The 26,812-nt window shown below is 32.7% G+C and overlaps 1 protein-coding gene across 9 annotated transcripts in view; it reads right to left on the bottom strand.

Annotated features, from left to right (window-relative positions):
• Nucleotides 1-26,812, bottom strand: part of LOC122571820 — a 158,718-nt gene that overhangs the window by 52,325 nt on the left and 79,581 nt on the right. For 4 of the 9 annotated variants that reach the window (XM_043736012.1, XM_043736015.1, XM_043736016.1 and 1 more), the window contains exon 2: nucleotides 1,702-1,759. The exons of the other annotated variants lie outside the window; for them this stretch is intronic. In XM_043736012.1, coding sequence (XP_043591947.1) covers nucleotides 1,702-1,736 — 35 coding nt within the window. In that variant the 5' untranslated portion in view covers nucleotides 1,737-1,759. The remainder of the gene's footprint in view (nucleotides 1-1,701; nucleotides 1,760-26,812) is intronic. 9 annotated transcript variants of the gene reach the window in all.

Below are 26,812 nucleotides of genomic sequence, written 5' to 3'. Positions count from 1 at the left end.
AGAACAATTCATGATGGTACAATAAGTTGAAAATATGTAATATGTTTTTGAGGAAAATCGTGTTGAAAATGGCGAAAATAGACAGTAGCTAATGGTTACTGAGAATGGTTTAATTTCCGATGCATAGTTCTAACTAAAAAAAAAGATATATTTATTTTAAAAATCGTATTACAATAATCTATTTTATCTTATATTTACATATTGTAGTTAATTTATGAAAGTTTACAGTGATTGTAAGAAGAAGATTTGAAGGCTTAAAAAGTTACCAAAATGATCGAAAATAAAAAGAGGAGTTCATTATTATTGACAGAAAGTATTTTAGTCATTGGAGATATCGCAACCCTTCTAATTTAATGTGACGTTTGCAGTGAAATTCGTAACATGGAAATTTATACCTTCATAGATCTTTGTTATACTCTTGCAGGTACAATTGAGCTAATATTATTGATGAGATTTTAATAATCACGGATTATAAATGATTAGTATTAATAAATGTCTTCGTGTAACAGCAATAAGATTTGTAATAAAACGAATGTAGCTTTTCAAGTAAGTTATTGTAGTTGAAAGTAATCTGATTTTCTGGTAATTTTTATGGAATTACAAAAAAAATGTATAATGAATGAATCGTCACTAATGTCGTTAATCGGAAAATTATACAAAAGAACTCTAGTAACTTTGAACGTTTGTCATAGTATGAAGACGTTCAAGTGGATATTGAACTATTTCGAGACGGAGATTGAATTTTTCTTTTTACGCTCTTAGTTGTTCGATGGAATTGAAAGAATCTTTGGAAAGCAAAGAAAAAAACTGCTTTTACGTCAAAGTTCTCTGTATTATAGAATTCTGGAGTTGAGCACATTTTGCTATTGTTCTCTTTTAACTTGCACCGAAGCTTGCCATAACCATTCTGTGAGCATTCTATAAGACCGCTAAAGTAAGTACGTTATCGGATTTAGAAAATGTTGCACGATCTCCATGCAAACGGGATATTCTCTCAAGCATTTTATACAATTCCCAAGAATATCCTACCGATATTTTATCGAGTTTTCATTTCGTTGAATAATTATATAAAATAATACTAAACAACCAGTGATACCAGTAATAATATTAATAAATTGACAAGTTACAACCTCTTTTCTACGATTTTACAATTTCTTTGTCAAAGAAAAAAAATCAGACGATCTATAATTTATAAAATTTCGTTTATTTCATTGCCGAAACTGTCATTGATATGGAAGAGAATTTTTCAATGTTAAGAACCTTCGATTTGTAAAATTCCATGCCTCGGGCAAAGTGCACTTTACTCAGAACCATTCACGAAAGAATAATCTTTGAAATGAATTTTTTTTTAAGTGAAAATAACAACATAGTTCAGACTGAATCATATTTTTATGCGATGCAAGTCTAAGACGTTTGACACAATTTCTTCTAAAATACAGTTTACAGATTTTCCCCTTAATTGTACCTGGAAAAAATCACTCTATCTGTACCGCATCCTGTGCACGATTATTAAAATACTATACAGAAGAAAAGGAAATGAAAGAGAAAGATAAAGAAAGATAGAGAAAGAGCGAAATATATAAAATACAGCCGCGTGTCTGCCCTCGTATCGATCAGCGTATTAATAAAACTGTCAGAAAACGATTCTCAAAAACGAGAACAAATCTGTATTAAATTCTGTATCTGGTCTGACGATTCGACCTGTAATGTCGAAGTCTGGGGTTCTGCAACGACATCGCATGGCAAGGATCTGGCCGACCTGCAAAAGATACATACACACAAAAATAGTTTCTTTTCTCCTCTTTACACGAAGTCCTTCGAAACCTACAATGGAAATATGGTTGAACAGAAGTAATGAGTCTCCACGACACCTCGTGTCCCACGTAAACCACGTCACTCGCATCGATAAATAGCCTGTTTATTTGGAAAACCTACTTTCTACAATAAATAGCCTGTTTGTTTCGAAAACCTGTTCCATTACCATCGATGGAACGGGTACAGATAATGGACGAATAACATGGTATTTTTATCAGAAAATAAAATGCTAAGAAATTACGATCTTTGTATAATACAGTTATGGTACTTCGATTGCATACATTTCTATAAAACTCTCTTTGTTACAGATTTATGTAAAGCTTCTTATTTTCGCAATTGTTAAGAATATTATCTATTTTGCTTGAGGATAATCTAACGGAAATAATCGATGATCCTAATTCTGGCATAATAAACGACTCATAATGTGCATTCCCCTTCATCGCTATCATCAAATAATACAATTCCAAAGACGAACTTTCTTCAAAAATTATAAAACGCAATCTACGATATCGACCGAGTTGCTATTAAACTATCGTTATATGCTTATGCCAAGTATCTTGTTGCTTCTACACACATTCTCAGATTGGTTTCAAAGATCAATTTTATCACGATAGTCGTGTTCTTGATAATTTCAAGATATTTTATGTAGCGTAGGTATACGATGTAGGTAGACATAAAAATTTCTTATGGTAAATGTTCGAGTATTTTTAACCACTGTAAGTAACGTTTCTTTAATATCCTTGAAAATGTAACACTTAGAAACAGACCAACTTATTACAGAATCTAATATCATATTGTTAAACAAAGACCTTGAAAGGATTAAAGCAAGTGATTCACAACAACTGGCTGACACGGCAGTGTAAATCTCCTTAGGCGAAACCCTCTATTAATCTTTCGAATTTATAATTTACTCAGAACGTTCATAATTCAGCAAGCAGTGACGCAAGGGTGTCGTGTAATATTCTCATGGAATGAAGAGAAAGGACGATTTATGTAACCTTGGGGTTTCGTCGTGGGACTTTCTACTCAAGGTCGACGGAACTTTGAAATGAATACGAATTCCACTGCATGCTTAGTCTCGTTTACCCTCGCCACTGCAAACGGAAAAACTTTAAGGATTTATGAAAATATAACGGACACCGCGCCATGTGAATTTCCCAACCACGTGAAAGTTTCTGACTCGAAGTTTTCCGTTGCTTTGCTTTATCCTTCCACCAATCCTTTTCTCAGTTTTTAACCAGCCACTGGTTTTCCATATTAATGCCACAGCCTGTTCGGTGTGTAAAGTGTTCCATAAAAAATTCATGAGTTTCAAATTTGTGTTAGGATAAAAGCGTTGGAAATATTTTATTAAGAATAATACTTTTTTCAGAGAGATCCTTCTGTTTGAAGGATTTGCAATACGAATTCGCAAATTCCTGTAGTATAATCTTCCTCGTGTGTGTATTTGATTTAGTATAATAATTGAATTATTATTAACAATTTTAATAATAGGATAAAATTTTGTCAAAAAGAATCGGGGTATTGTCGATGATAAAAATATTCCATACATAGATTTTGCCTTGGTTTCACGCGGCAGAAAGGGCTTCAATATTTTCGAAAAATCTTCCTTTGTCCTTTGTACATTTCCCTGGAACTTGAAAAATTTCCTGGCGATAAAAAATTCGATGAAAAATAGTCCAAAGAATCAATAATAAAAGTAACATACTTTTGTATTTCCTAATTTTATAATTGATATTGCAACGTGCTCTACAATTTACCCGAGGAACCCATCCTATTTTTAAAAAATATTCTGTATTCTGAAATGAGTTTAATTATCATAATTATAAAGCAAGATTCGTTGTTCCTGCGATTGAAACAAGTTCCACGATAATTGCTAACATACTTGTCAAACTCAAATAGACTGAAATTACAATCTATTTATCCCGTCATTGTGAAATGTGAATGTTGATAGCAATCGAAAAAATTGATTTATTCGTTCCAGCATAAAAAAAGCATCATCGGAGGCTGTTGTACTGGAAAGGCTTTGGAGCAGGAAGATAAAATAACTTCTAGACAAGATGCACCCTACCAAGCTGGCTATAAATCACTGGCTCTCGAGCCACAGTTAAAAATAGTTCTCGAGACAAGACAAAAGACGATGTTTTGCTTGTAGTATAGGGGTTTGTAGTACTTTGCTTTTCAAAGTGTATCAGGCAGGCAAGACATTAAATATGTAAAACACAGTATAAAAATAATTTGATGCGAGTTTGTTCTTACAAAGAGTAGTTTGTAAAATAAATTAGAAGACAGTTAGATTTCATTTTCGTACGAATTTTAAACATATTCTTCAAATTGTTAAAAATGTAAATTAATAAAACGTAGAAAACATTTTTTTTAATTATACAAAATTGTACAGCAATTCATTATGTTATATGTATTTATTCTACGTGGCAACATAAGGGTTAAGCATTTTTTAGTAATAGCATTTGTCTAATGCTTCATCTTTCATTTTATTTGCCGTATAGTTTATTGTTTGAAATAATATGAACTTCAACAGGAACAATATGAATAAGAACAATGTGATTTATTTAAGAAAATATTCTAGATATTATTAGGACATTCACAGTTCTATAAACTGTATACAAATTATTATTAATTGGTATCTTTTCTTAAAGCTGTACCACAGCTTTATTATTTCAAAAGTAAAATTAATTAATACGCACGATCATCTTCTCGTCTATAAAGAAGATTACAGTTAAAATAATTCACAACCTTCAGTAATTCAAACTTGGATCCTTGTCGCTTAATTTTTATTCCTATGAATATATTTAAGCCACTATCCCATTTACAAGAGATATCAAATTTTACATTGAAACAACGACTTGTTTCAGAAGCCAGTAGTTGTTAAAAATTATCTTAGTTACAGGAAATGCAAACTAAATAGTAACAACAGATGGAACGAAACACTAATGTAATTCCAAACTTCCAATTCACATCATAATACAGCCAACAACTTGCAACAATTCCATCCAAGATCCCACTAAGAGTATTCAACATGCCCCTTTTGTAAACCGACCGTGTAACACCTTTACAAACTTTCTTATTCAAACCAATGTTTCAGGACAAAGTTTTCCAGTAACGTTTAATTTATCTATAACTCAAAAGTCATCTGAATTTTCTAACATAATAATTTAACGACAGGTAGTGATAATTTCTTGACAAGTAACAGATTACAGAATTCCGTACTATGTAAATAATTCCCGCAATTTTACAATATTTATTACATTATATCCTGCAGAGTTTGGAAATTTCCAGAAGCGTCAGTCGTTACTGCGAAAATTTATTTGAAATTCCCGTGGACCAATTACCAAATTATACCGAGGAAACTGCTTTAATCTACCCCTCAGATTCTGTTTCCTTTTCCCACCCCCTTTGTTGATGACCGGTGGAATTAGCATACGACCGGATTTAAAATTGCCCTACTCACGATTCTCCCTTTAGAGAATCCGCGTGGTCGGCTCCCTTTACGGATCACGGTTTCATATTCCAACCTACGCCGGCCTTGGTAAACGCAATTAACGCGTGAACGTAATTCAGTTAGTCCGAAATCAGTTAAAAATCAATCTCGTTGGAAGAATGCGCTCGAGCGTGCGCACGAACCTCGAAATTTCGTATCGTTCAATATCGTCGTTCATTTTCTATGTTTACGTCGGTGATATTTAAGTCAGATGTGGGATTATAGGATGTGGGCTGATCGGACACAGATCTGAAAGCTTTCTTTAAATAGCTTTTGCGTAGCTTTGTAGGGGCTTTTTAAAAATACAAAATTACGTCGACTTTTCGAAGATTTAATAAAATAAATAAATGTCGGCAAATGAATATTAAGATGTAAATACACATAATATTAAACAAAGATAATAATTAAAAAAAAATCTGTCCACCTATTTGAAAGAAAATGTCAAATTCGCGACTTACATAGCGAATGTGTTACAACTTTCAAACTCTAAAATTCTATTAAATACAGATAATATAAAGATACAAGGGGATGTATAAAAATATGTAAAATAAAGTATCATACGATATTTAATACACAAAAGAATTTTTATATGAATTCCACTTCTTTAATTATATTTCCAAAATTATATAATCGTGTAAAAATCCGTTAGTCTATATACGATAATTCAACTAAAAAATTTTTAATTCGCAACTTGCGAAAATTTTACTCGAATTATACGAACTGGTAGGCAGGAAGCTGTAAACAGCTTTTTAATAAACACGACACGGATTGCAATAATTTGGCCGTGATATGACATCGTATAGCGGTTTGCGTTAACAGCCGGTGGGACGTCCACGTGTCACACGATGAATATATTCGACATTTCACGGCACGACATTAATTCTGCTGCTGATGCTCGTCCATTCGTTGAACATTACATAAACGCGTTGTTTGGTATCGAACGATCGATTGCTACGGTCGAGCTACAATTTTTTAAACCACGTATCTCTTTTAATTGACAAATGAACGACAAGTGATGAACTCGAGCGATTGCCTAATTTGTCATGACTCTGCCATCCTACACTGATTGTATTTTCGTCATCCAACATTGATTATATTGTCTAGTCTGAGAGGTGTCAATTAGTTTTTGATCAGATTTTATACTTTTTATTTAGAATTAATATACTTTTCTCGTGCTTAATTCTTTTTCTGTTAGAATAAGACATACTTCTGAAGCTTTGATTTTTCTTATAATTTTACGATTGCTATGGTTAACGATCAAAACACGTTAAACATGGAAGCTTTTAAAGGTGACCTCAAAAAACGAGAATCTATTTCTTCGAGGTAGTGAAAATTTGTTTCCCGACACGACGGACACTACGGTGATTGCATTTTTGTAGAAATAAACGATATTTCCGCGGGACCGTTACAGCAGGATATTTTCTCTCTGCTAAATTGCAAGACTTGTTTGCATCTCCGCTGACTAGCTCCACGGCTTAATAAAATCCATCCTCGAAAGTAATCTGGAAAGTGTCTCGTCTAACATCGTTCGAAAAAACTCATCTACAGAGATAGATAGATCAAGAGAGAACGAGAACAGCACGCAGTTTCTGGTATTTTCAGACGGATCCTCGCGAGTTTCTTTCGAGGCCAGTCTGACGATCGAACAGATGAAATTAACCCCTTCGCGCGCAAGAAACTGGGTAACGTTCGTTAAAACAACATCCGAGTGAGTGAGCTTTATTTTATGGGGAAAAAAGTGTATCCTGAACGTGCAACTTTGAAGAAAAGAATTTTGTACAGATTTGTTTGTTCTTAGAGAAAGATTAGATCAAGCTTCCTCGAAGCTTCCTCAATGGAAAATTATGAATCGTGCTATTTTATTAATCATTTATATTTATTTATTATTAATTACGTTTTAGTATTTTATGTGAATGTTGAAATCTCATTTGAAATTTTTCCTGTTATGATAATTACCTTCGTCAAAGTTTTTTCCCCAATTTCGAAATTTAAAAATATTCGCAAATCTTTCCGTAAAAGTTTATCAACAGACATTATGAATCTTTCTATTTTTGGAATTATTTCCATGCATTTTATCATCTAAGAAATGAAGCTTTAGAAATGCCAAACTTGTCAATTTATCAACGTTATTAGTTAGAAAATTTCTTGTTCAAGTGTTTTCGCTTCTTTTGCGTAACACTTTATGAATTTTTGATCGTACCTGATCATACTATCGAAACAACAGTCGATGTGGACAAAGCTGGTGAGCCACAAGTGGCTCTTAAATCCGAGGGACAAAGCTAATAAAATGTTTTCGAAATTATTTTATGGCCTACTTTATTTTTACGACCGGCCATCATTTTCGACAAATAAGGACATAAGCAGCCGACCATTTTATTCATCGAGTCATTACCATAAAAAGTAGCAAGGTAATTCCAGCAGACTTCTATCTTCGAATTATCAAATTCTCTCCAGAATTAATTCTTTGAGCATATATTTTCTCGATAACCACGCTGTGTTTTTATCGAATATTCTCTAATAATAAATTCACCTATTCGATTCATGTAGTCAACGAACTTGAATTTCACACTCTTCCAAAGGACATTCTCATCTATCTTATTGAATTTTCCGCTCGATGTAAAATACCTTTCCATTTGAGTGTATCATCTTACATAAAGTATCTTGTATACTAGTACGCGACAATACTATTCAGAGAAGATTGATTGTATTCTAAGAGAAGATCTAAATGACCGTGAAAATGAATCTGTCCGCGCGGTTACTCTCAATGGGACTCCTTCGAGAATCGTGGAGCATGTTGTATAATTTCATTCTACCGCACATTCCAGCAAAGTACGTTAAATTGTTTACTAGCTAGACGCGTGTGCTGTGAGGTTTCAGATAGTTACGAAATAAGACCAGATGAATTTGCCGCAATTGCATAAGCGTTCGCAGGTGTAGGCGAAGAACAATGAAATCCATGGATTCGAAGGAATTCTGATGGACGACGAACGCCAACTCTGTCACAAAATCTCTATTAATGTCGGAATTATTTCGTCGACTTGCTCGTAAGATAATTAAGCTTGACAAGTTGGTGCGAATATAGACAAATAATTTAAAATGAAAGTTAATTAACATACTTGTATAATATCTGCTTATACAATTTGCAAATTTGTTTTATTATTAAATCGACGCTAATTCATATTTATATGAATATAATTAAAAAATGGAACTTAAGTAGAAAATTATTTTACCAATTAAACACTGTCATCTTTAAATTTCTCTTAAATACATAAAAATTCGCAGTCTAGTTATTACATATATATGTCAGATGTAAATAGAAAGTAAATTAATACATTTTATAATATTCACAGATTGGTATTGTTACAAATTGTTTACTATACATAATACAAAATTAGCTGCGAATATGTTATGGTAAACATAATTGAAATTAATTTCCATAAAGAATAAAGTGAACTTTTTCCGAATGGATAACTATATAAAAACATTTCTATAGAAGAAAATGTAATTATTTATTAAAAATATTTTACCAAAATTTAACGTTCCAAAAAGGTTGAACTCTTTCTCAAAATTTACTGCAAAATTGTCTTCTGTGAGTATGTTCTTATATCAAAAAATTGTTGTTCCTTTTGTTAGGATATTAACAAGCGTTCAAAGTAAAATGCTGCGATACGATGTTATTGTCTCTGGTACATTTGTCCAAAAATTTTAGCAGGCGACGAATATTCAGGTGATTCCATTCGCCGTGACGTCAATTGACACGAAGCGGATTAACCAATCAGCTGGCAGTGTTCCACTTCCAGTACACTCAATAAATTTTCATTTACGTTTGTGCACTACTACTCACTCTATCGAAAATCTACTGAAAATCCACGAAAATCCGCTCGTTTCTCTATAATACGTTACTATATCAACATCCAGCCACGCCATATAGTACTAAAGGATATCTTTGTGTATCAGTATCGTGATGAGTTACTTTGAATAGCTTTGTTTCCAAGTTACAGTACCACCAGAAAATTCGAACATGTAAAAAGCATAATAATAAGCGATAAATGCTTTCCAGCCTCTGGTTCCGATGCGTTATTGGCGTTTCCATTGTTCGAAACGAGTACAATGAAAAATACGATATACAAAATTCTCTGATGCGATTTTAATAAAGGATAAATATGGAATAATTCATTTTCAATGCAAGTTAATTGGCGTTAATGTTAAGATGTTTTTAGGAAAAAATGTCCTATTTTCTTATTGGCCTCATATTTGAATAGTAAGATAAATTTCTATGTAACAAAATAAGAATTTCTTGTTTAATAAGTTAAAGTGATTGATTTCCTTTAAGATTAAGGTTTTGCAAATTTTCTAGCGAAACAGAACAATCTGTCACCTTTCTGGGGATACCTGCACTCTAAGTAGATTAAGACCGTATCGGATTAGACGCTGGGTCTTTGTCACGTTGTTTCCATTAAGCTTGATTTATCTTTATACTTTATATCTTTTCATTGTTTGAAATAAATATAAAACACATTAATTTGTGAATAAGGTAATAAGTGAAGGATGAATATACTGTTCCTTGCAAGCACGTTATTTAATTATTCAAATTTTTATTAAATGTATTAGCTATTGTTATGAGTTATATTGTATTATTCACGGAATTTGTAAATCAATTTTTGATTATATTTAAATCCTTTGTGAAATAACGGAACGTTGCCAATAAATAAAATTGGACGAATTAAAAATAGATAAAAATTTTAGGTATTGGAATTTTCATTCCAAATAACATACATACGCTGGTTATGACATTTAATTGTACGACATTTTCTACAATACTGGTAAATTAATTTTTAATTGAATGGACAATAAAATTTATTACGAGATGTTGAATATGGCGGTAAATAAAAGTGGAAGCCACGATATCGTGGAAATATTTTAGGTCACGCCCCGATTAATGATTTGGTAGACGTTGAAATATACTTGTTTCATAAAATTAAATATTTTTTACTACTTGCTTTGACTACCTCAATGAAAATAATTTTTATTGGTTTTAGTCTCTTAAAAAGCTAATTTCCATTTTTTATTTCCTTGCTTTCTCCCGTTTTGACTTAAAAACCTTATAGTTGCTATCACAAAATATCCAATACGACCGCATAGCATATATAATCAGTGTATTGTACATAATCAACCATAATCCTTCTATAAATTTACCCATATGATGAACAAACATATTAAGCGAACTAAATTAGTTCGAAATTCGTTCGAATCTATCAGTTTCTAATAACTAACTTAAACTGAAATACTTCTATCTCTAATAACGAGAATTGAAAAAATATATTACGTAATCTCACATAATATAGGCAAATATAATATAACACAGTCAAACTTGTATTGCACGATCCACAAATTTAGCGATGTTTAATTATTTTACACAGTTAGTAGCAACCAAAAATCAATAATCATCTATCAATTACATACAAAACCGACCGACCTATAAATCAAGTTGAAACGAAAAATCAATTCCTTCCCTTTAAATAATTCACGAGCAAACAAAAAGCAACATATCCAGAGAGGTTGATGTAATGTGAAAGCTAGAAAGAAACGCCGAAACAAAACGTACAAGAAGAAAATGAAGAATAATGTAAAAAGGGAGAATCACACGCATCGTTAGTCTAAAGCCGAACAATAGCGAAGAACAGGGTATTCCCATAGCAACGAGGGTTGTGCGTTGTGTTATAGGCCGAGGAAACAGAGGGGAGGCTGGAAACTGGCAGCTGAAGACTAGAGTGACGGAAAGAGAAAGGAAGAGAACGAGGGTTTCTCGGAATTCCCTAGAGCGGAACGAACGCTAATATCGTTTTCCTTCTTCCTACCGGCGAATTTATGTCTATGGATCACAGCAAAAAAGGGGGAAAAAACAAGAAAGAAAAAGGAAGGTAAAGAAAGAAATAGAGTAGAACGAGCGGATTAAACGAAAATGCCATTGGTAACAGTGGGATCGAGTATGTTGCAACTAAGCTTGAATTTATCTATCAAATTTTTAATTACCTGTAGATACTTTAAACGTCTTTTGCTATTTTTCACTATGAGAGGTATCGATATAAATATGTATCTTATACATTTTTTTTACAAATAGGATCCTTTTTAAAAACGAATCCTTTAGAAACCCGTTATTATACATTTTGTGAATTTACTAAGCACGAACTTTATATTCGAAGATACACCATGGCCATGAAGTATTAGAACACGTACTGTTTTTTTTTTTTTTTTTTTTTTTTTAGAGAGATTTACGCTATTTGGAAAACTCCTAACAAAATTTTACCTCATTTAACGTTTCATATTAAAAAGTACATATATATTGCGAATGAAACGACTGGTACATAATGAAAAAAGCTAGAGAATAAGAACATTTAATTTATATCAAATATCAGTAGGTATCCTAATGCTTATAGTGCAATGTATTTTCATTTTTTCAAAGATATTCCTGTGTGATCGATGCATATAAATATTTTGAGTTTAATCGTTAAAATGCCACGAATTGAAACTATCGCATTGAAATTTAACTGGAATTCAATGGTACCTATATTGAACGTGATCCCATTGTTAGTCGTCGAACGTTCGCGGAATACGTTTCGAGAATAATTTATCGACGAGATCTGCGGCTGACGAAGATCGCCATAGACAGAAAAATGGCACTAATGCCTGTTGGAATCTTGGCTCTATCATTGCGTTTACGGTGCAAATAGGATGTTGAATATCAACGGAATTCAGGCTTTATTATCATCCCACTAAACGTATAAAGTGCTCGAAGACATTGGTAGCCTGGCGAGGTTCGCGAGTACAGAATGAAGGTATTATTGGATGCGATGTGAGACGAAATGGAGAGGAATTGGTAGAAGGAATGGGGGCAGAGGAAATTGAAAATATACAAGAGGTTCTTATGCAAGGGTTGAACACGATGTGCTGTGATCAAAGATCGTTCTGCGCAAGTAAATAAACTGGGGAGAAGTTATTTAAGGCAGATTAAGGATTTATTTTTGGCTACTCTTTTCGTCGTCTGACAATTTAAATGCTTATACTAGCATGTACGATACTTGACCGTAGCGTATGGAATTTCGTTTGTTCGAGTGAAATTGCGTAAACTTGATTTATTATAGAAATACACGAACTGACGATGAAATATTCCACTTTATTTATTTTCCCGGTGTTGCCGAAAAAATGCGCATAATTTCTTTGCAACGCATATACATCCTCATATAGCACTTGTGAAGAAATATGGTTATGGAAATGTACTCTTCCTTGAACCATTCATTTTCCATTTCTGCTATTCTTTTTTTTCTAATTGCAATCAGAAAAGAGATACGAGTTGTTCCAGTTACATAAATCACTTTTTGTATGGTGTGGCAAATCGTAAGCAAGAATTTCTGGAAAATCAAATCCCTCCGCGCAGAATTAAACGAACAATATACGATTTTGTTGCCAGACGTACACGAAATTTGTAATTAATATTCGAATGGTAGAACATTTCAACTCTGATATAGATGTATGGCTACTTTTAAGTATGAATTTACGCTTCGCCATTACGATGCTACAAATCTTGTTGAAATGAAACAAAATTCGGTTGAAAGTTCGTTTTATACTTGCTTCGAGATATTTCAATTAAATTCAGATACCAAAGTGAGTGTGTTTCGAGGAAATTGAGATTAAAATTCTTTTCTTTTTTTATACAAAGAATTGACTAGATATTTACATAATGACGTAAATACGAATAAATAAATATGTATTGTCTTCTTTACATACTTTTACTTATTTTGGCCACAACTAAACTGCGAATTTGTATGCAATTTCATACTTTTATTAACGTAACTAACCAGGAGCGAAACTAACGCGAACATTTATTTCTCCCATTACGTGTTTTAACAGCTGGATACTTCACTTCGAATAATTTCTATATTTTTGTTTATTACGTACATTCTTGCAGCTCTAAATTTCCCATACATGCATCAAAATCTGCAGTCCAGTTGTGACCAACTTTTTGTAATCTTTATTATAAATTACTTTAACAGAAATTCCAACGACCTATTTTTGAATAAAAATTTTTTCTTATTTATACCTATAAAACATCCAGACAAAGTTTAACTGGAAAATGTCGGAACACTCTGTATTTTCAAACATTATTCGTTGTTCGGAACAGAAATTTTCGTTTCTATGAAGAAGCCGTGGCAAGTTTCCGAGGATCGTACGTTACGCGTCAACGAGTACCATAGTAAGACTGTAAAGAGGAATTTCCATCAATCGGATAAAGGAAGAACAGCCCGGTGAACGAGGTTTCCGGTTCGAATTTGAAAGTCAAATTTGGCAGCAGGTGAGTGGCGATGAAAGCAACCTCTGTTAAATGATAACGTGCGAGGCTGATCGAGCTTTCACTCGTATAAAGAATCGGCCGAAATCGTTTTCCCTTTGTGACTATTTAATTAAAACCGATGTAATATCCTTTGCCGGATAAACTATGCATGAAATGTTTCTCGTTTGGAAAAGAGAAAAGAAAAAGGGGAAAGGGAGACTGATAAGTCAATCTTGAAGGTAAACAATAAAAATTGGCTGAATTTCGGAGGAACGTACACGCCTTATCGATTTGGTGGTTTCATGGAATTTGTTTATTAAAGTGTACGCACTGGCCAAAAATTGGATAATAATGGAATGATGGAATGGATCGATATTCGAGAATAAATAATGATAATATAACATGGGTTGGAATATTCGGTTGGCTATTATGAAAGAGATCAAAGAGAAGTATGGTAATTTTGGTATCTATGGTCTCTAATTAAGTTGGTGAGTATTCTGATAACTAAATTGAAAATGTTTATGCGAAATTTTGTTTACAGATTCATTATGCAAATTTACCTATTCAATAGTGTCTTTTGCTTATCGAATATTGTAGTGGACATAATTTTTTTAATGATACAATATATTATATTATTATATAATATTTTTTATGTAGTCAGTTATAATAATTTTATTTAGTTTTTCTTTAATTTAGACATCCTGACAAATTATGTTGCACTTTTGCACCTATAATTTTAGTTCAAAGTAGATAATTATATAAATTTGCCTGGTTAAAATAAGTGGATTCGTTTGCCAAGAATCAATCGAGACTGGAATCCCAGGTGGAGCTAATATTTGGCGCAAAATGAAGAGGCAGTTATCGAACGATCTAAGCGTAAATCAAATTTGATCATCGGAGCTTTCGTGTATATAGTTCAGAGAAGGCAAAATGAAAGAGAAGAGGAAAGAGCGGGAAAGTAGTTGAAACTGTCAGGAATGAAAAAGCTTCTCTCGAAATTGTGTCACGTGGAAGGCAATCGTGGAAAAAAGGGAGCAAAAAACGGGAACAGGGAAAAATAAGTACAAGGATTCGATTCCAAAGGTGACTGACGACGTGACTAACTTCCGCACGTGCTGCGCCAACGGAACTTCGAACAGAGTCACTTAACGCGCTCTCCATCCGGATAGCTTTTTGTCAGTTTGTTTTGGCAGGATATCTGGAAATTGAAGACGAGTAAAGACTCCGTAAACGAGACCAAAAATTGTTGGTCATTAAAACAGTGAATATATCTGTATATATACTCTACTTTATAATAATCTACTTCTTACAAAAAAGATGAATTTATCAATAAATATGTCATGATCAGACTGCGGATATTTATGCAAATGTATATAGAAAGATTAATGAAGAAATGGAATTTAGATAGCAATTTCTTTTACGTTAAATTAGCCTGGATATACTAATGAGCATTTGTCATGAGCAGTGTCATTATTGTTCCCAATCATAACCAATGTAAGTGCAATAATGAGAAAAAGGAGTAAATGAGGCTAGTGAAAGAAAAAAGTTGCAAATATTTGGACTAAACAATTTGTGTGATTTTTTACATTTTTAAATAAATTCTATCGTAGACTTCTATTTTCTAGTATGATTCAAACATGATCCTAGTACTCCAGTATTCCATCAATATATAATATTCATCTAACCCGGTATAATTCTTAACAAATTTCTTTGGTAATGCTCTAAGTGTTGAGAGGTCTTGTCAATAAATAACTTTTACTAATAACGGCAACTTTTTACTAATTAAACAATCCTTTTGATGTCTAGTCCTCATATATGAAAAATATTGGATTTAGGTAAGACAATGCTGGAGTTGGCTGCTCGAGATTAAAAACTAGTTATTTATTTGTTGAAAGTTGCATATAATATGTATTGTCATATGCAAATAGGAGAGTTTGCAATTTTATCCATAACATTTACAAGGGATTTAAGTTATTTTTTTTTTTTTATTAAATCAATATTGCGACGGAAGTTTAATGGATTTTTATATCTGATGACCCAGAAGCTTTTCGTGGATTTCGAAGGGAATATGAATGTAGTTTTTCGATACCTTTTTCACGTATAAACGTTCTCCACAAGTGTTTTTGAATTATCGGTGATTTATAGGTTCCGCTTATCATTCCTGTTATACTCACGGAGAAACTCATTAAGATAAACTACGTATAAAGAAGAAAATGAAGGAATATGGAGTAAAACGATTGGAAATGTTTTACGGAATTCTAATTGACAAAAGCCCAATTATATTCTGTTATAATTTACAGTCTAATTATATTTCACAGGTATTTTAAAGTTTATACGAAATCAAAGCTGTTTGTATGTACGAAAGCTAACATGTCGCTATCAAAGCTCGGAAACGCTATAATTCGATTTCCAATATACTCCCACGAAAGAATTTTCATTTCACGTTCATCAGATTCCATCCATTTCCACGCTCTCCGAAAAAAAAGCCCATAAAACACGGTAGCTAGTTTTCGATCGTGAAAAAATTTTTCCGTGTTTTACGTTGCCATAATCGAGCAAAAAAGCCTGCCAGTTGTTCCGATAAATCGAAATGTCTCGTATTTTCCGATTCTTTCGTTTCACTTTACCCTCAAACGATCATCGAACCTGACAAAATTACTAAGTCCGTAAAAATTAATAAATTACATTTATTTTTGCACTTTCGAATTTCCCATCGATGCATAATAATCCTCAGATCAATAATACGACGAGAAGTAATATGGAAGAACGATTTGCCGATAAATACTTGAATTGTCGCTTCGCGAAACGGATATGCGACGAGAGGACAAGATAAAACCATGATTTAACAAACACTGTCACAATGGTTTTTCATTTCTTTTTTTTCCATCGGCATCGCGCGTTTCGAGAAACTTTCATCTCGTTTTTTCCTCATCGCAGTCAACGTCGGCAGATGATCGTGTTTGCGGAACAGCTTTCTGCAAAATATAGTTGTTTTTCGAATCGAAGAATTTGACTTTTACAATCGGCTTGCAGCGTAGGCGGAACATTCTCTGACGGAAAAACGAATTGCGATTTAATCGTTAGATTTGTTCACATCGATCATTCTGTCGTTCCTTTCGAGCGTGAAATATTGTTTCTCTTGTTGGTTCTTAATATGAAATCGATCTGGAATCGTAAATCTATAGACTTCCGAGTGGAAAAATTCTGTGCGATTCGAGGGAGAAAGTATTCCTTGTGAGAATTTAAAGCTCCGAATTAAATTGGGAAAATTCAATTTCATTTATGTTTGGTTGAACGGAAGAAAATTTATGCTACGTCAGTGTGTCGCAGATATTGATATGTATGAGTAATAGAAACATTATTAAAAATCAAGCTTTTTCTATTGCTCGGAAGAATCTTTGTGGAGCGAACTTTGTTGAAATTGGCAAAAGGACAATAATCGAAAATCAAACGTTCAGCATTTTTAACTTGACGATTAGAAAAATGTTGATATAGTGAGAAAATTGAAAAATACAACATTGCAAATGTGTACAAATTGCATAAAATTTATAAAAGAAAACGATACAAACTATATTTTTGATATATCTATAAATATATTATGAATCAATCGTTTTATAATAATCAATACGATAATTCTTAGAGTTGATCAACTTTCGGACGTTCATTTTCAGTCAACACGCGAATATATTACAAAAATTGAGGACAAATACGGTAAAACACGATGTTCACCGTGAAGCGGAGAAATGTGGCGTACAATGATCGAATCATTTTATACCTCGATATCACTTCCATTGACGTTCGTGTTGCGAGTCCCCGACCATTATTTGCGAGAGAAAAGCGCATCGAAAACGAATACAAACAGCGTTACTACGTTGAAATCTGCTGGCTCGAGGAAAGTACTCGAGTACTTTTCCCGTGCACATTTTTTTTCGAGAGAGAGAATTTCATGAAAAACAGAAAAAGAAGAACTGGACCGAAAATTCGTTTGGCTCTTGGAGCTCTATTGAATTTTTAAAAAATGAAGAAAGTAAGAATATATAATTTTTTACGTTTATCGTGACGTATAAAGTTGACAGAAATGACTAACGAGGGTTACCTAAAACCTACTTTAAATTGTATCACACGCAAAAAAAAAAAAATGATGGATTGTATAAGTAAAAAGGATAATAATAAAACATGAGATTATTATTAATAATCTGAGATTGATCGTTCTAAGTAAAATTTTATGCGAATTTTATCAATTCCATCGTAATAAATTTTATAACGAGGCATAGAATGTATTAGATTTTATTTTTCTAATTTTACTAAATTTTTTAACGTAGAATAGAATACTGCATTATCCAAACATTCTACATATTATCTGACTATACCATATTTCGTTTGTTACTTTAGTTTAAAGTTACCCAGAGTTTTCTGTGTAATGGTACCAAAGGGAAAACTTATGATATTAACTGTTAAAACGAACCCAGAGATACTCTATGAACTAGAAAATACTATGTATAATACATTTATCATAGAACATAAATGTTGGAAAAATGTAACGACTTTGAATGATAAATCGCAATTTGTAAAAAAATTTGATACAATAAAATTACTAAAAAAAAAAAGAAGTTGTTAGATATTTGAAAATTAACAATGGACGATTTTATTTGAAAAATGTATACATCTGCGAAATATGAAATTTAAGCAACTTTAAATTTACGGTATGTACGAAACGTTAAAACGTATCGTTAATAAACAATGAATTATTTGAAAATTAAATTACAATACGTGGTCATTAATATAATATTATTACTGTGTTTCATTATATTATACATACAAGAATCAATAACTAATAATTTATTAGAAAATCACTCCAAATTAGTATAGATCGTAATTTATTACGTTGAATTAAAATATCAAAGTTCGATGAAATAACTGAAACGAAATTAATTTGCAGAATTGTTTCACGCTCGTGTACGTGTATACGTATTATAGAAATTATTGATAACCTACGTTCTCAAAGTGTTAAATATAAAAATAAAGGAGGAATAAATATTACAGGAAATATTCAGTTCTCAAGAAAATCTTAATTTACTTAACATGAATTTTTTATTCAGACATTTTACGAATAATTCAAGCCTCTTAAAGCAGTGAATGGTAAAACAAAAAATATTATGAATATTAGAAATTCTAAAAAATGTATTTTATAATAAATCATTTAAATCGCCAAAAACGCATCGTTACATGTAAATCTATAAAATTCCTATAAAAAGAAAATCTATAAAATTTCTCTGAAGTTGATTACTTTAGTCATTTTGACGAAAAAAGGAAAAGTATTTCTATTAATTTAAAAAAACAATTTATACGCAAGAACAGTTTCACTAACATAATCGTTTCATTAAACAACTTCTCTAAGTATTCAGAATATTCTTTGTCCAAGTCTCGCTGATCTTGTCTGTCCTCTTTTCCACAAAAGCTTCGACCACCTGGAATACCGAGCTACTTTCGGAAAGTGATCATAAAGAAGTACCATCGAAGGAACGCTATAAAAGCTCGAGTAACTATTAAATCCAATTCTGCCGGTTTATCGCGCCATCACGTCGAAAGGACAATTTGTACAAGAGCCACTGTCTTTCGGTTCAACGACAGAATAAACTGACCTATGAAACTGTGCGAAAAAGATAAAGAAAGAATAAAGTTCTTTCAACTGGCTTCATCGAAGATCAGACACGGACCAGATATAAAATTCTATTAACATGCTGCTAGATTGTATCTTTATGAAACGTAATAATGCTGCGTAATAAAGCTCGGATTCTCTGCGGAGTGAAAACCACAGATAAAAGAAGTATAAATATAACAGAGGAAACTGAATGTTTGGAGAATGAGTTTGTTAAAGAAGTTCGTAAGATCAATTTCAAGTTTGTGTGGAGGATAGTGCTGCGAGTGAATCGTGAAATAGTAACTGGTGGAAAAGAAAATACTCTGACTGAAAGGGAAATTGTAAAAGCAATCATATATTTTTGTGTAAATTTCTGTTTTTCTTATGCGGTTGTTATAGCTATATTAGATACGATTTTTGTTATGTTTGCAAGACAATTTAGCTAACTTGAATATTTGAAACGTAAAAGCTCGTTCATTAAAAATTCTTCAATCCTTTAAATAAAATCCTCTAAGTTCTTGAATTTATTAACAGTGTCTTAATTTTTATAAAAGTTAGAATTCGAGGCGTCATTTTTCATCCGAGATTTGTAGTTTATTTAAAAAGAAATTTCTGTAAATTACTATTACGGTAAAATTTTTTAGTGCACGTAGAAAATTTTAAGGGATTTTTTGATATTTTTTGTTTGGTTTAATTTAAAGAACCCAATTCAAGATTCAAGTAAATTTTAAGAAAATATGCTTATCGTTAAACTTTGAAACAAAAGTTCCACGACACTGGAGAGAAATTACTATTTAAACTCGCCATAAAAATGCTGTATCAATTTCATTTCAAATTTTTGAGAATCGAAGAAGTGATTTTACAAATAAATTCGATTCGTGAACACAATAGAATTCTTCGGAAATTCTCTGCCAGAATTCCAAGCAGACTCTAAATGTTTCCTTTATTTCTCCTACAAAGCATCAAGCAACACTGACACATCACTAAGAAAACATACGTTTTGCACTCTCGCTGGAGGTAGTAGCTTCCTACATTTCATCTCACTGTACAGGGTGTCCAGTGATCTCGGTACAATCGGTAAAATAATAAACTTTTTCATAGAATGCTTCGTTCCCTAGGAATGTTAAATTAGAACCTTCATCAAGCACACGTGTACCAGACTAATTCTCAACAAAACATATTTAAACTTTATTTTCCTAAATCTGAAGCCTTAAATTATGTTATTATACATATATTTACTTTATATTTACCATTATTTTAATCTACCATTATTTTCACTTACTTTCGCACATAGAATAACCTTCTAATAATTATTTTCTTCTACTCATAGCCCGCTGGATAATCAAATTCACGTACAATCAAAGTATAATTTAAGTATCACAACATAAGTATTAATCAAATGTCGAAACTCTATTTTCCCGGAAACAGAGCGTCGTATGAAAAAATTTCATTCTGCGTTGTCGATATATTTCTCCACGCATAGACATCACCCCTATTCTATCGATTGTACCGCGATTACTGGTACACCCTGTATAATGCAGACATCTTCCAAGCATCCTTCAATTCATACGAAAGCTAGACACACGAGACTTTCGAACGTTCTTGTCTAGGAAAAATGGAAAAGGAAAGTAAAGTAGGAACACGATTCTCGGTTGGAAACGCGCATCGAATACGTTCGTCCTTAATCAGGCCACGAAATGAAAGTGGTTTCAGTGAATGGCCGATGAAGAAGGAAAAGAGGCGGAGCATGTTGCAGAAGGAATGAACGAATACAATAAGGAAGAAGAGGTCATGGATGGTAAGTCCTAGTTCCCAGTGGTCAGCTTTCAAACCAGGACAAACTGTCATTGCCTCGTGCACCTTAGACTCGCGTTAATTTAAGAAATTACCGTACAAGGTCCGCTCAAATCCTGGCTATTTCCATCCATTAAGTTGTTTCTTCTGGGACTAGTGAGAAACGAGATTATGGAAATATTACGTGATACCATGTGGGAGTTCGCGTGACCGAGTTTTACTCTCGTTATGCGTATTGTATTGTTATGCGGGAATTGCGGACGTATAAAGAAAGATTAAGCCTTTAAATGTGAAAAAGATATTTGTTATCAAATTTAGTTTTCTTTTTCTATTCTCGCCCCAACTTATTGACTTTTCTGTTTAATTTAGGAGAAAAATATATTTCAAATTATCCATCGAATAATATAAAGTAATCCTACATTTATCTTTCCCATTTCACAGCAAGTAAGATTAACGCGCACAAGCATGGTTTCCTGTCGACATTTTTCAAAGGCTAGCGGAGCGGAATAAAAAGCTAAAGAGAACCTGAACATATTCATACGACGTCTATACATTTACATACCTATTTAGGAACTTTGAAATGGTGTTTCTGGAAAGAACGTGGTAGTTCGAATTGCTAATTGACGATGGCAGCAGTCAAAGCACTAAGGATTACGTTTTGATATCGAGATTTTTTACGAGAAAGGTATTAGAGTTTTATATTTATACTTGCTGCACGAACATCGTCGAATTTCGTGTTAGAAAGCATCGAGTTCGTGGATCGTTTCTTAACGTAAAATCAAAAACTCGTTTACGTAGAACCTCGTTTCAAATCGTGCAACTAACAAAGTTATAATGACACTGCTCTTCGCCAATACTCAAAAAGTTCTGGTTCACGAGATATTTTTAATGGCGCTAAATGTTTTTTCAACGAGTGCTACGCGTCAGGTTTTTTTTTCAATTTACGTGCAAATTTCTTTCGACCTCGCGTTTCAGGTCCCGTTTTCTTCGTGGAAGACGTAAATAAAAATTTACATTCCACGTAAAACATGCCTAAAGAAATACAGGATGTTCCAGAGATAATGGTACAATTAGCAAGGGGTGATTTTACGTGAAAAGATGAACGGAAAGTATAGAACAAGATCTTCATATATAGCGCTCCGTTTTAATTCTAATTCGACAAAATCGAATCTGAAATTTTTTTCATTATATGTAAATTGATCATTTGTCTTGAGGACAACGATTTTATCTTTGACTTTTGATTTATTTTTTCTCGCGAAATGAATAAAAAATAAAACGATATAAAGAAGAATAGTTGATTATGATAATATAAATACTTCAGTTTCTGCAAAACTTGTAATATCGTACGATCTGATGTTAAGTGAAAGGAAAAGTAATGAAAAATGTGTTAAAAGAATTCTTGACGTTCTGCTCCATCGGGATATTGAAAAACAAAATTCAATAACGCGAATTGACTGAAACGAATTTATAAATAAAGCTACGTTAGCACTTAATGGTCTATTAAATTTTGCAAAGAATGTAATAAGCAACGAAGTCTATGAACTTCGCGTACAAGCTTTCGACTCCACGATTAAATGAAACTGTATCGAGGAGCACTCGTTAGCAAGTTGTTAGCTATGTTAAACTTGCTGGATCGAGTATTCCGCTGCATTAATTCCTATCTCGATTACGAACGTTCCGCTGCCCTGTATCACGACGTTAATTTAATTGAAGTAATTATGAAGGAACATATTAAAGCAATCGTTTGATTTCTAAAATTTGTCCTGGAATTTTTGAATCTTCTTTGAAATTTCGATTATTTTTCAATTTAGGTATAATAAAATTTAATTTCAAAAATTCGTTGTTAGAAAAGTTGAAAAGTCTACTCGATAAGTGGCAACGAATCGCCATACATTACATACATTATACAATAAGATGCTAATTCTACAGAAATATCGCGTTTATATAAAAATATCATTTACGTTAAACATAAAATATGTTGAGGTTGAGGAGAAGAAGGTATGATAAGGAGCACGTTCATATATTTATAACAAAAGACATTACCAATAAGTTAACCTTGGTGTGTAGTTCTTTTGTTTCTAGATCTTGTAATCTAAAACAAAATTTATATTCAAGGGCACAATAATATGGATCTGTCCTTATTTTGAATTTTTTCATTAAATTCTATTCTCTTCGTAACAGCTGTCTTCAGGTCACGGATATACAAAAGAAAAGATGTAGAGATTTTCTTGAAGAAATTACTTCGACAAAATGAAGAAAACATTTTTTACATTTTACTATGAACTTTCCAAATAGTCTGATGTGTACTAATAGTCGTAAGTTTTTAGTTTTATTAAAGTTACATAAACTCATAAATTTACCATGAAATTATAGGTAAGACATTGAGAAACATACCGGTGCCTCGATATAAATATTTCGAACTTAAGCGACATGATAATCCGGTAAATATTTCGTCAAAAATCATCAACTCTCAATAAAATAAACGCGATAAACGAAATACGTTTAATTGAAATCCTCTCCTCGATGAAACTGATAACGAGCATCCTTTTAAAACTTTCCTGCGCGAGTTATTCAAAGGGAAATGAACTATTCATAAAAGTTTTTCGAGTAAAAATGGGAAATAAATTGTCGTACGTTCCTTGTTTTCGTCCAATAAAACGGGAACTAAGCAATAAAGGGATAAAGTCGACGTTAAGTGAAACAAATATCCGTTTAGATTTCATTTCCTTGATCGAATTCATAGAAATATAAATTTACATAAACATCCGCAGTCTTCCAACAATTAAACAAAAATTTTTCAGTCGCCAGATATTGCAAATATACTTCGATTTCGATATTTCATATGTTATATAACGTATAACGCGGTTTGTACGTTATATCTTTAGATTTTCAATCCAATCGCATAAATATTCAAAGTGTAGCTATAAATATTAACATTCTAACATTCTACACTTTATACGTAAATAGTATATATTAAAAAGATAACAAATACGTCTGTTTCTTTCATTTAAATACTTCAATTAATTCTAATATCGTCTGTTACAAGTGACTCCCATCGCGTCACAAGCAGATTTAAGTGTTAAACTCGAAATCTATCTGGGAATAAAGTTGTGAATAAAGCAGAAGTTAATTGAAACTCGAGCTTCCTCGGGAAGAACGGTTGACGTAAAGCCAGAAGATTGGTTGGGTCTTGGATAGAGATTCTCAGATTCTGTGCTAGCACTGTCCTCTTGTGATTAATGCGAGTGCTATTTCATATTAATTTACCGTGGCGTAATGGCGTACCGTTGACCTAGAATGCGTTTAGGAACTCTGCAGTGATCAAAGGAGATTGTTCGCGTAGCGACATCTCGAAATTTCCAAATGCACGTAGGAACTTGGCAAAGACGCGTGGATTAATTTTTCATCCGTACGAAATGGAAGATCTGCGAGATATGTGCGTGTAATGTGTGTGTGCAAAACTTTGAGCATTGGTTCGTTTATGAATCCATGTACATAATTTGACATAGAAATAGAAATACAGATTTCAAATGAATTAGAAAGTAATTTTATATCGGACGAAGGAGGATTGCGAATGAAATTATTGGGCTGTACTACTTGAAATAAGAGGAAACGATTGATTTCATGAAGCTTTAAAAATAATTTTATGAATTTTTCAGATAGTTTCATCGAAACATGAAAATTTAGATGGATTGTACAAAACATTAGGAAGTTTTGTCTTTTTTATTATTATTGCATTTTTTTTTTGTATGTGTATTAGAGAATTTCTGTATTATATTTTTCACGCTCCGCTATAATTAATTTTTCTGGCTATTATAACAACAGTATCATAGGACTATTTCAAGATGTGATACGTAATACGTAATACGATAAAAGGACATGAAAGCAAGAAGACGAAATGCATGAGAGATTTATTTGATGATCCTCGCGCACCTTTAATGAAATAACCCAATACAGTCAAATCGTTCGTAATATCCTCGATCGCTTGACATCATGACGAGCAATAAAAATTAAAATTTTTAAGAAGATAAAGAAACACATGTCAACGCATAATTGCATTATAACGTTAAATATAACAATATTAAACAACGTTAAATCACCATAAGCGGAACTATTACCATAACCAACCAACCAAAATTATCCAAAAAGGTAATTCATCTGACAATAAATCAATGGAGAGGAACAACCTCGTGGTCTCTTCCGCAGCATCAGCGTGGCCGTGTAAATTTACCCGGAAGTTCGTTATCGGAGCGATGGTAAAGAGAGCACGACCAACTAATGCGAGTGTCAATGGAGGTAAATACGATGACCTTACCGTACCACGTACTACTAATACGCAGGTTGCATTATGTACACACTTGTACTGGTATATTGTGTACCAATAACGCAGATCATATTATTATGCGCGCTTCGCCCATTGATCAACCGATAGAACATCAATCGAGACAATGAAGATAATACGGCGGCCATGGTATACCTCATGGACTTCCGGCTACGTACATTGCCGCTAGATCATGAAGATTGATCCAGAGACACGTAGCAGAAATCAACTGAACCACAGTTCCGCGTGTATGCACCTCGTGTTTCCGACGATCCAACGTCAGACGTCGGCTGTTAATTATTTCGTCGCGAACCATCCACGCGGCAACCGCGATAAAGATAATCGGTATCGTGAATGGTCTATTTGGTCTGCTATTACTGGAAATTCAACGCTCTCCGCAAGAATAATTAATGCTAGATAGATGTTCGTGTAATTTTACGTTTAAATAGTTATTTGTTTTATATAGAAATATATTTTCATTGTATTTCTTGATGATCATACCCTTTAATTAAACATTTGCTTAATCGGTTAAAAATTATAAGATTTTTTAGTGGAATTGTCTTTTTATCACCTCACCTTCATAGATCAAGGATAGAGAAGATTAAATTTTCCACGGTCTAATTGTTACTATTATTACAATGCCAAACACACCATTTTTTATACCCTAATATCTACGAATCATTATTATCAAAGATTTAATAATAGTTCTGCAAATAATCTTTGTAGTTGAAAATAAACAATTTGTGTTATTTTCTACTCTACAATTAAGATATCTGATTACTGATAAATGATGAAGTGATATGAGTAGGTATAGTACGTATACTCCCAACTACCAGACACACGTCACTATCAATGTCACCTCACATGACATATTGATGAGGCCAGGGTTTCAGTGGTCACGAAACGTTATGATAGAATTCCCGGTGGACAAAGCTCGAAAGCTTCCGACGATTATAAAACCTAAAATCCTTAAATATTTACTTCGCTCTTCTCCTTACTAAATAAAATGCTAGATATTTACAAGATTCATTATCTATTATATAATAGATGTCATGGTTTAACGACGAGAAATAATTCTTGACAGAGAAATTCACGAACACTTCGTTAATTACATGTCGACCATCTGTAGTTCTAATGCAGTATCTCATGTGATGTAAGTGTAACGTAAGTATTCCATGTAATAACGTAATGTTGCTGTAGTTGTAAGAAAAACGATCTTAAAAATCGAGGCGAGACTAGAAGAAAGATCACGATAAAAGGGATCATTTACTATTTGAAATGGAGATCATAGCTTGAAATAGCTAGTTGCTTTCTACTGAATAATTGATGATTAGAAGAATTGTAGCTTTAAGCAAGGTACTAGACGTCACAGTTCTTTCCACAAGAGAATATAAAAAGATCGTATAAAAAAGA

The sequence above is a fragment of the Bombus pyrosoma genome, linkage group LG10, assembly GCF_014825855.1.
Source record: "Bombus pyrosoma isolate SC7728 linkage group LG10, ASM1482585v1, whole genome shotgun sequence".
Classification (NCBI taxonomy): Eukaryota; Metazoa; Arthropoda; class Insecta; order Hymenoptera; family Apidae; genus Bombus; species Bombus pyrosoma.
The sequence above is the reverse complement of the archived record's forward strand: the minus strand, read 5'-3'. Positions and strand labels throughout refer to the sequence as shown.